Here is a 12452-nt window from a genome sequence, read left to right as displayed (position 1 = left end):
AGGGGGACAAGACATCTCTCATTATCTTCAGCAAATTCAGCATCCTCGGATATAAAGGAGTGGAATCACATTGTTATTGCAATTTAAAGATAACAATCATATAGTATAAAGAATTGATTGCTACATTAATATTGACAAAAGGCAAAACAAACGTATAAAGAGAAAACGGGAGTCCCTTAGCAAGGTCCTAAGGCCCTAACTGATAAACTCAAAAGGAAGTGCAATGAAAGCAAGCAAAACAAGAAGATGGGTCATTTTTCTACTCTCACAATCAGCACCCTAAATGCGTCTACAATATCTCCATCCTGTAATCCCAATTCATCAGCTGTTTCATTGGGTTCGATTCCATGCCCTTTAAAAACAAACCTGATACCCTCGTATAACTCGCAAATGCAGTCGGCATAATCAATCATCAGGTTTCCCATCGGCGTGATTAGCCCGATCAAATAGCACCGCAGCTCGCTATTTCTTATATTCTTCACTTTTAGAACAACTGGTTTTTCCCCATGGACAACCAGAGGCAAAGAAATGAGAGTAGATTCAGCTGCACCAGATGGTCTAAACTCTCCCCATCGGACAACTTGAATTGTGTCTCCATCTTTCAACTTCTGTCTTGTAGCCGATAAATCCATGGTCAAGTGGTGACGGGAATCCTTGCGATAAATTTTACAGAGTTGAACGTAACACCAACGCGTTTAACGTAATCAAGCATTAGATCACGTAGCAGAGTGTCTTGGTCGATCAAATAGCGACATTGATCAGCTTCATCCCCATAACCATCACTGTCCAACTTCAAAAGAATCCTCTTTTCTTCTTTCACTTGATTATTAAGAATGATTTGAATCGATTCGGTTGCTGCTTTTTTTCACTGAAAAACCCTTTGGCAATGATCAAGAAAAAATTCCAGTTTCAAGAAAGAAAGAAAATGAATGGTTAGTACTTGATACATTGCCAGTGAAATATTTTAATTACACATACAATGTTTAAATATTACCTCATTTCCTAAACACTAGAATCCTAAACCCTAAACCCTAAATTCTAAAAACTAAAACCCTAATCCCTAATACATAACCCTTAAATTCTAAACACTAAAACCATAATCCCTAGTACACAACCATTAATCCCCTAAACCCTAAAATCTAAACCCTGAGCCTTTAATATCGCATGTCATTCATTAAATCATGTTCATGGTTTATTGAATAATTTCCCAAAAAATATGGTTAAGGGTGATTAAAAAAGACATTGACTATTAAATTGCACATGTGGGTCTACTGGAATCTTTGAAAATTTGAAAGTAATAAGAAAATAGTTGCCTTCCCGACACTGTTCATAGAATATCTAAAACTACTTCAGTCTTTACTTAAGAATCATAACTTAAAATCCCTTTCATTTTCGCTATCAAAGAAACTTTATAATAACCATTTTAACTTGAAAAAAAACTAAATTTCTTCAGAAAATAAAATAATCTGAAAGACTATTAAAAGCTATACCTTTCTTTCTGGCGTTGCTGGGAACTGGCAGACGACACCATTTTTTTCCCCTTTCTCTTCTTTTTTCCTGTTAAATGTTTTTTTTCTTTTGCCGGACAAACCCTCTCAGCTTTAAGAACCCTTCAAATTCTTTTCAACCAAAAAAGAACCCTTCAAATTCTATTTTCTGGTTAAATTATCTAAATAATCCTTTAACTTTAATATATTTTTTAGTTACGCCTTCTGACCGTAAAAAGTTACTGTAAAGTACTTACAAGAAAATCCTTTTATGTTAAAAAAACTATAAATATAATAATATGATAATAAACTTAAAATTGATATTAATATTTACTCTTATTTTTAAAAATATTCTTTAATATTTTATTAATTAATCTGTGTTTTAAATTTAACATTATATATATATATTATATAAGTTGAGATAATTGCACAACATGTTTTCAAAATATGACTATCATTTTAAATTGATCCCTAATATTTATAATGTTTTATATCAATTTTCAAATTACAATCATATTTTAAATTGGTCTTTAAATTATAAAGTATTATATATTAATCTTCAAATAATCAGTATCATTTCATTTTTATCCTTCTATTCACATATAGTTAACTCTACTAGTTAAAAGTTACAAAAAAATTACAGGTTATTCATTCATCTATCGAAACATATGTAAAAAAATTATGTTTATCGGAATATTATATGACACTTTTTACTTGATGACAAGTAAAAACTTAGAATTAGAAATGTGATAACTCCTTAAAAAGAGTTATATATACATTTTTAAATATAAATTTTTGTTTAAACTTACGTAAATTATTGCATGATATTTTCATTTTTCATTGCATCGCATCATATTTTATTTATGTACCGAAATAAAGAGGAATAATGTGTTTTTTGCTTGATGGTCTCCACATTCGTCAAAACTTTTATCTCAATTTTCTGAATTTTATTTTCTGAGTTAGCAATGAAACTCTAGGTATTAAGATTTGTACCGACTTATGTAATGAGTGAACCTACAGGTTACAATAAACTTCAACAAGCAACACAGATCCTATCACGTCTCGAAGTATCTGTGTATTTTTTATTTATTAAATTGAGGTATTTATAATGTAGTATTTATTTATAATCATTTTTAATTATTGATAATTTACACATATCATACACACAACTGCTCGAACTTAAATTTTTTAAGAAAGAATATCACTATTCTTAACCACTGATACCACTTGATGGGTTTTTTTCTTACATAATTCTTATTTTATTAAGATTTTAAAAGGATGTATCATCTTAGTGAACATCAAAGGGAGTGTATTATGAAAATTTATTATTTTTAGATGTCGTTTATAATTATGACTATATATATATATTAAATAAGATTTTGATATACTTTATTATTAAGATTTTGATGTACTTTATTATCAAGACTTTGATATTTATATATAATACAAAATTTGAAAAAATATTATTCATAATCCATTAAAAATATATTTTTTCCATCTTATCTCAATTCTTTTCTTTTGCTTTATTTTCTTTATTTTGCAAAATATATCACTTCTAAACGGGGTTAATGTGTTTAAATATTGAGGTGGACAATTCTTTCCTTTTTAATATAAAAAGGGTTTACCAAGAGCTTGTATTGTATGTATTTTCGATTGAAATAAAGCGTGTATTATTTGAATACCCAATTTAATATTAATTTAATTTAAAATTGTATTTTGTTCAATTTATAAAATTATATAAATTTATCACATTTTCAATTATAATCCGAAAAGTTACATGGAGGGATTTAAAATTTATAACCTAAAATGTTATGAGCAATATCATATTTTTGGTTAAATAAAAAATATTATTAAAAAATATGAAAAATTGGTCTTAATCTAAAATATTACTCAATCAAAACTAAAAAAGTAAGCTTTTTGATAAGATTTTAAATTGATCTACCATTTTTTTAAATTTTATTTTAGAATTTCGAGTATTTGTTTTGGACTATATGGATCCACTTGCAATAGAAAGGACAAAAGAAGAGATATTTATTAAATTCGTACTGTTCAATATTTCTTCACACATTTTTCAGATTTTATTTCTTATTTAATTCTCAACTAGTACGATAGGGCAGCAATCATAAATGCATTTTTGATTGATTAAGCATCGTTTTTGTTAGGTAGGTCAACCTTGGTTAACTATGATGTACGAAAATTTTAATATATAATTAAAGAAATATATTATCAGAAATATTAATAATTTTTTAATATTTTTAATAAAAAATTATCTAATACATTATTTCTTATTGAAAATATTAATTTCTTTATCTAATTTTATTATAAAAAATAATATTTTAGGTAGCGTTTATTATTAACATTTCTGATAGAAAAATAATGTTTTAGGTAACGTTTAATATTAACATTTCTGATAAAAAATAATGTTTTAAATATCACTCAATATTAACATTTTCAGTAAAAAATAATATTTTAGGTAATACTTTACCGAAAATGTTAAAAAATATTAATATTTTTTATAACACATTTCTTTTAATGAGTCTCTACTCTCTACTTATCGCTTAATTTTCTTTTACTTTGGTTTTTAGTAATTGTTTAACTCTTTTAATTTTTTCATTCAAGTTCTGAATTGTTATCATTTTAATCATATGATCGTTAAATAGTTAATTCCATTATAATATAACAATCGATATCAAAACAATATTATTTTTTAAAAAGTAAAATTTATACTAAAACGACATTTGTTTGAGTCCCTATAAAACTTTCTTTTCCTTTTTTTTTTTTTTCTCATTTTGTCAAGATTCCAACCACCGTTTGACATGACTGGGCATAGCAGGCCATCATCAACAACGATTTATGAATGTTAAAATGTTCATCATTTTTCGATCTATCATCGTTCATTATCGATCGTCAATCTTAATAAGATCAGTATCAAAATATTTACGTTGCTCTCATTTTTTTCTCATCAAATTAGATTTCAGGAAACTTATTCAAAATTAACCAAAGTCCATCTAAATATTTGACTTTTTACTGCTTTAATCTCCTCTTACGGCCATCCGATGACGTTGGTGTTGAGGTATATTGTTTTTCTTCGAATAATGCTTATCACATTTCAAATTTCAAGACCAACCCCTAAACACCTCAATTTTGAGTAAGCTCCCAAATTAAAAAAATAGTATTTTTTGTGTTTAATTTTGTGAGTTTGAAAGAGATTTAAAAAAAATCTAAACGAATACAATGGTAGAGGACAATATATGAATTCGTCGGTGTCTGAGTGATCGTATGAGAGAAATAAATCTTAACAAATGTAGAAGATGATATGGCAAAAAATATCATATCATCCGATTGTTAAAGATTGAACAACCCAATGACAAAAATAAATTCAAAAAGTTCACTTCCAAAATCATAACCTTTTATAGTCCAGTGACTAGAATAAAACAAAACCTAAAGTTAAATGACTAATGGTAGAATTTACCCATAGGAAAAACGATCAAATTTCATTATTTAGTCTCTATCATGTTATATTTACACTCAATTGCTATGCTTTACTCCAATAGAGCTTGATCTCTTTAAAAGTGTTATTATTAGGCCAAATTAATAATACTATTGGTTCATAATGTTGAAGTGTCAACATAAAAATTCTTTTTTATTATTTAATTATATAATCAACATTTTAATAATAAAAAAAATTAATCACCAATATTTAATAAATAATAAATTTACACTTCAATTAAAATCTTAAAGTTGTAGAAAAAAACTTAATAACAATAACTAATGGTAAACTAGAACTTAGTTGAAAATCATAAAGAGGGACCACATCATATTGTACCAATACAAATCTTATCTTAATTATTAATTTAACACTCAAATTAAACCACAAAAAATTGTAACTTTTCTAAAATTAAATTATATATACACAATGAGAATAATATTATTTTCTGTATTATCTAAATTTGTTTAGGGTAAACTATCTATTTGGTCATTCACGTATTATTTAGTTTTTCTTTTATTTATCAAAATATTTTTTTTAAAAAAATCATACTTAATTTTACGTTTTATTTTTATTTTGGTCATCCGTTACTAAAAAAGTAACAATGATGCTAATATGATATTTTTATTATTTTTCAATATTGATGTAACATTACTTTATGGTGACACGCCAATATCACTGTTATTTTTTTAACGGTGGGTGGCCAAAATAGAAATAAAATATAATGTTAGGATATGATTTTGAAGAAAATAATAGTTGAGTGATCAAAATGGAAGTTAAGTACTATGTCGCCGACTAAATAGATAGTTTGTCCATTCATTTAATCTAAGTTACCTAACCACGGTTGTTAATGATGTGCAGTTGAGTAAAAATAATTGTGAGATCCACATACTAAGATAATCCCAACAAGATGAAATCCAAGAAAAATGGAAATAAATCTTATTCGAAATACTGAATAAATTTAACCTACAATTCAAGCTTTTTTCTGCTTGGTTGGTGGCGGCGATGGCAGAGAAACCAAGAATCTGAAAACCCAGGCACCGGAAGCCGCCCCGATCAAAGCTCCGATCCAATAAACATAGTAAAGTTCCCAAGAATTATGCCGATTATTCACATACGCCCACCCGAAAGCACTTGCCGGATTCATCGGAGCTCCCGTGAAATTGGATCCCGTTATCACCAGAACCGCCGTCGTTACAGACACCAACCACTGCTTTATCAAGTTGTTCTTTGGACCCTTGAATATTATCATCAACAAAGCAAAGCTTCGGACAAATGTAAACACTCCTTCGGCGATGGCGCCGGTGTGTAAATCTACTTTCAGGGAAGGTCCGGTCAGGTTCTTTCTATATGGTACCGGAATGAACTCTAGAGCTGCTTTGACTCCGGCGACTCCACCGGCGGCTTGGACTGGGAAGCGAACTGCCATGGAGAGGAAGGAGGCGTTTTTCCTGAGACCGGCGGCATGGAAAGTGAGGGAAGCGGCGGGGTTGAAGCTCGCGCCGCCGAAGTTTTCCCCGATGGCGGAGAAAGTTATGACTAGAATGCTGACCAAGACTGTGGAGATGAAGCGAGCCGCCAGAGGCAGCGCTTGGACGCCGAGAAAAGTGGCTATTTTGGCGGTGAAGATCTTCATAACCGGCATGGAAAACACCCACATCGATGTCAACAAGGCATCTCCGATGGCTACCTTAATCAGTCCCATGGCTGCTGATTTCGAGCTCCGTTTTGGCCTGCCCTTCCCTTTCTTTTCTTATTTGGTCTTCGTTATTTATTTAATTGTTTCTTATAGCCATGGATTTCTCATTATAAAATATGAGTGGTTTTGGTTTATATTGTATAGTCTTATTAGACTATTATATTCTTTGATTTGATTTATTTAGAAAAATATAGAATCATATTGTTTGGTTTTATAAAATTAAGGGTAAAATATCTATTTAGTCATTCACTTATCACGTTGGTTTTATTTTGGTCACTTGATTATTATTCTTTTAAAACATATATAATGTTACGTTTTGGTTCTGTTTTGATAATTCGTCGTTAAAAAATTAATATTAACGTTGATGTGATATGATGTGATGATTTTTCATGTCACCATATATATGAAAAATAATATGTGACTAAAACATAATCAAAATGTAGAGTCATATATGATTTTGAAAAATAATAATTTGATGACTAAAACATAATCAAAAGTGACAGATGAGTAGCTAAATAGATAATTTATCTTAAAATTAATTGGGAGTAAACTTTATTAAAATAATATGTATTTTTAACTAGAAAAACGTTTTATTACCAAATTAAATATATTTATATAAAAATTCATATATATTTTTTTCAACTATATAAATTTTACCAATAATCTTATATTTAAAAATTAAATTTACATAAAGAAATTTTACATATATACGTAAAAGTTGTCCAATTATATATAAATTTAATCAAATCAAAATTGAGAAGATGATTAATTAAATTATTGACATTGTAAACAATTTGATCAAGAATCAGTATAAAATTTTTATTATCAAACTTAAAAATTATTAGTTAAATTAGTTTAGGAGAATTTTGTTTAGTTTATTCATGAAATGGACAAATAGAAAATACAATGATTCAAATAAAAAAACATATTATTTTAAAGGTATTAACATTGTGGACCACTGTTAGACACTGTCCAATACTAAAGAAATAGACGAAAATTACACATCTTCACCATTTTGAAATAGTTGACACGATCACTGGTATATCATTATAACGTGAAAGAGATATTTACAAACCAAACACATATAATTTTTCAAAAATGATAATTATTTCAGTAATAAATGAACCAAAGGCACTTGTAATACCAACAACTTTGTTAAACTTGTTTATAGTACGTGTCAAAGCCATTTTGTAGTGGCTCCAAAATATTAAAGGGTCGTTTGTTTACTCTTTAATGGAATCATTCAGCGTGAATGATGAACTGTTTAGTGTTCAACATTCAGCATTCAGCGTGTTTGATTCTCACCTCTGAATGAAGACTATGCTGAATTAAACAACAAAACATGCTGAATGATTCAACATTAAAGTACATTCTGAATTATTAAGCATCCGATATTTTACCATAATACCTATTTTTTCACATGTTGTTTTATTAAACAATCATATTTTATAATATAATAAATCATTATGAAGGTAAAAATGAAAATGTTCATAATTCAAATTGTACATTCATAACCATTATCAAACAACATGTCACATTCAGAGTCAATTTATACAGAACATTTAAATCATTCAGACCGTTAAACCATTTAACATTTAATCATTTTATTTTATCAAACAGTCCTAAGTCTTTAAAGAACTTGTTAACTGAATGACATTGTCATTAATCAACACGTGGAGAAAGTTATCACATTTTCACGGCGCTTAAAATTGATTCTTTCAAAAGAATATTATGTTGTCTCCAAAAAAAATCAATGTCACTCCTAAAAAATGATAATACAGACGTGCGGAAAAATATATATGTTAATAATAATAAAAAGCACAAATAATAATTAATAATATAATAATACAGACATGCGGAGGGTCCAATCCACAACTAGAAGTTTTTCTTTTATTAACACAAAATATAAATTAAATAGATTAAAATAGTAAAGAAATCATGCTAGAAATGATAGAATTAAAATTATGTAAAGCAAAAGGACCAAAATAAGACGCTTTGGCTTGGGTTTAGGCCGAACGTGTGAGCAGATGTGGGTTGGTTCAGTCCAGCAGCCCAAAACGATATCGTTTTAGATGGTCTGGATCCCTCAATAAAACGATATTATTTTGAATGGTATAAAAATCCTTTTTTTCATCCATTCTCCTCGTTTCTTAATTTTCTTTTCTCTATCCTTCTTTTCCTCATTGTTTTCTTTCGAAATACAATCATTGATCCTCTTATAATTGATGTTTATCGTTGCTTTGACCATCAGACTTGTAGTTGTCGGTCACCATTGATGATGTCCAAAAATCATCGATGATAAGTTTCATCCAACACTTCAAACCTGACCTTTACTCAACACCGAATTCGCGAGTGCTACATTCGATACCGAGATATGAAACTTCATTACTCTTGAAAAAATGTGATTTACTAAAAAAAATTAAATTAAAATATAATATAATAAACACGAAAAACATAAAAATTACAAAATCATAACCTTTTTTTTAAAAGCAAACACTTAATAAAATAATATAAAATATTTACAACACGACTTGAATAATAACAACAAACCATAACCTTAACATAAATGCATAAGTTATCACCACTATATTTTAGTATTTTCACTGAGACTCCTCTGATGATATCGTTGTCTTATCACAGTCCACTGAACATATAACTTGCGAAGGTCAATAATTTGAATATTGAGCTAACAAAATTTAGTGAGTACACATCTACTCTGTTATATTTCGTGAGTTTCATAAAAATAAGCATACGTGTTATATATGAACATAAAAACCTTAGACGTAGCATCTAAAGACTCAACATATTTACTAAAGTGTATGGAGTAGTATATATATATTCAAAAGTTATGATAATTGTAGAAGCACTATTTTTAATTACTGATCATCAAGTGCTACGACCCACTCAAATATAATATCGCAATTATATATTATTTACATAACTAAAACATAATGCTATCAATATATGAGATGATAGAATTTTAGGTACTATAGATGATACTATATACTCATTCATGTATGTTGATAATCCCACATCACATGTGATCGTATATTGAAGTAGCCGTCACATATAACTGCTAGTCAAATCTTTCCCATCTCATCGTCACATATGACGTACCTTGCTATTAACAATCAGTTACTTGCGTACCATGTACGCTATACAAATAGACATACAATCATGTATGGTCGTTGGACAAATAATCATGTCTCACTCATGGTCGCTAAGTATAATATCGCATGTGCTTTTTAGTCATTTTACTCCATAAAATCATTTTAATAATTTTCACACTCGAGAGTATATCAAATATTTTACATATTATAAATGGAGTACTTAATTAATTCTTAATGTCTTATAACATTTTCTTTGCTATCTTGACTTTTCTTGTCATTTTCTATAACTAGGGCCATTTTGTTCATTTCCTACAATCGGGGGTATTATGGTCCTTTACTAAGGTTTAACTCGTAATTACTAAAATCTTAGGACATTTTCTTAAAATTATACGATATAGTATTTATTTTTGACCACTAATATTCATTGTTTAAATCTAGAGATATTTTGTTAGTTCTTTCTATTTCCTGATCAAATGTTAAAACAAACGTCCAAATAGGTCATGCTAAGCATCACCATTATGAAAATCTGTGGAACATTTAGAGTTTGAAATGTACTCACCTTCATGTTCTGAATTCGAGCTTACTCCTTTGATTTCTAGCTTTTAATCTTTTTTTTTTCTCACCTTAATTACTAAAATCTTAGGATATTTTCTTAAAATTATATCCTATAGTATTTATTTCTTACCACTAATATTCATTATTTAAATCTAGAGATATTTTGTTAATTCTTCCTATTTCCTAATTTAATGTTAAGATAAACGTCCAAATATGTCATGCTAAGCATTACCATCATGAAAATCTATGGAACATTTAGAGTTTGAAATGCACTCACCTTAATATCTTGAATTAGAGCTTACCTACTTTGATTTCGAGCTTGTAATATTTTTTCTCACGAAATTGAATCATCTGAAATACAAACATAACTCCAAATAATTTCTCTCACCATAAAAATAACTCAATAATGTTTAATTACTAATTGGATTATAATTAATATACTTTTATAAATATATATAAAATTGATTTCAACCGTCATTTAATATAAACATTAGTTTTATAAATTATATAACAACTTCTATGCTTGGTTTAGTGGTTAGGTATCGGATTTTGTTCAAAAAGTCCTTAGTTCAAGTAAATATGTACATGTGAATATATCACATCAATAATAAGTGTTGATTATTAGTCAACTAATTAAATGTTTGTTTTGATCAAAATTAAAACGTTAAAATCTAAAATACTTCAAAAAAATAGCGATCAAAGTAACTATGCAAATATATATATATATATATATCTTTATATCATACCTTAAAAAAATTTGTAAACTTGATATATTTGATTCTCAAAAGCCGCATTTTATGTCTTATTATAAATAAAGTAAAATTGGCCTTAGACAAAATCAATATATATATATATATATTATTCTATCAAAAATTATTAAATACACAAGTTGTTTAAAATTTAAAACTTTTCGATCTTTATCATTTCAATCATAAATCTTAAAATTTAAAATCTTAAAATCTAAAATTATGAACGTAAACTCTGAACACTGCGTAGAACAACTTATGTTCAAATAGATAAAATCATGTAATCTAAATTTTTATCTAAAAAAATTCATTACCCAATTAAAAAAATACAATATTAATTTTTAAAAATGAAATACACACACATATATATAAATGGATAAATAAATATGTATCAGATTCATGAATTTAATAAATGGAGATATTTGTAATACATACATACATATATACATACATAAATATATATATAGTATTTAAGTTTAACAAAGTCAATTAAGCAATATATTATTATTGTTATATTCATTTGTGTGTTGGTGTTGAATAAAATTAACTGTTATTATTAAATAAATATTAATTTCTATATTAAATAATAAAAAGCATATTTTATGGGTTGAATTTATTTTTTTCAAATAATTAAAATAAATGAAAGTCAAAATGTATGTGCATTGCTAATACGTGGTTTCCTTTTAAAAAAATATTTGAAAATCTTATGTTTGGAATCTTTACATGTAGTTTAGTAAAACACTGCCCTTGTGAAAGGCTGGTCACTACCTTTGAAATTAATTTATTATAGTTGTATTTATAAATATATCAATGAATCAAATAATATCTTCATTATAAATATCTTTTTCATTTATTTTTTTATAATTTTCAATAAGGTGCCATAATCTGACCATTTACTAAATAATATGTAGTTTCCTTGAAAATTTAAATTATTTTAAAAAAACCTCTCTTTAAACAATAACTAACGAAATATCTTCTCTTTCATATTCTTTAGGTTAAAATATATTATCAATCCTTATAATATAGTAAAATTTAAGATTTAATCTCTATATTTAAGACTTGAAAACAAAATCTCGTTAAAATCCGAACACAATGTTAAAAATCTGGATATATCATAGCTCACAAAACTATGCTCCAATGAATCATTTTAGTCATTAAATTTTTAAATATTATAAGACGATTATTAATTTTATAGAATATTATAAAATTGTCATTAAAATTTATGATATATTATAAAATGATCATTAAATTTTAGGATAGAGTACACAAATTATCATTAAATTATGTTAAAATGATATTTTTGATCACAAAAGTTTTAGAAGTTACAAAATAATCATTAAATTTTCTAAACGATTACAAAATGATCAT

The 12452-nt window shown here is 27.1% G+C and overlaps 1 protein-coding gene across 1 annotated transcript; it reads right to left on the bottom strand.

The window, feature by feature from the left end:
• Window positions 1-5890: 5890 nt before the first annotated feature.
• LOC120213150 (aquaporin SIP1-1-like) lies at window positions 5891-6737 on the bottom strand. The gene has a single exon (XM_039211297.1). The coding sequence runs from the start codon at window positions 6677-6679 to the stop codon at window positions 5948-5950; it is 732 nt and encodes a 243-aa protein (XP_039067228.1). The 5' UTR covers window positions 6680-6737; the 3' UTR covers window positions 5891-5947.
• Window positions 6738-12452: the final 5715 nt, after the last annotated feature.

Source organism: Hibiscus syriacus, unplaced genomic scaffold (assembly GCF_006381635.1).
Source record: "Hibiscus syriacus cultivar Baekdansim isolate YM2019G1 unplaced genomic scaffold, ASM638163v2 tig00110020_pilon, whole genome shotgun sequence".
In the NCBI taxonomy this organism is placed as follows: Eukaryota; Viridiplantae; Streptophyta; class Magnoliopsida; order Malvales; family Malvaceae; genus Hibiscus; species Hibiscus syriacus.
This window is presented reverse-complemented; position numbering and strand designations above follow the sequence as displayed.

Bases quoted from the DNA above. Each gene is read 5' to 3' on its own strand.
- LOC120213150 (XM_039211297.1), bottom strand. From the start codon at position 6,679: ATGGGACTGATTAAGGTAGCCATCGGAGATGCCTTGTTGACATCGATG.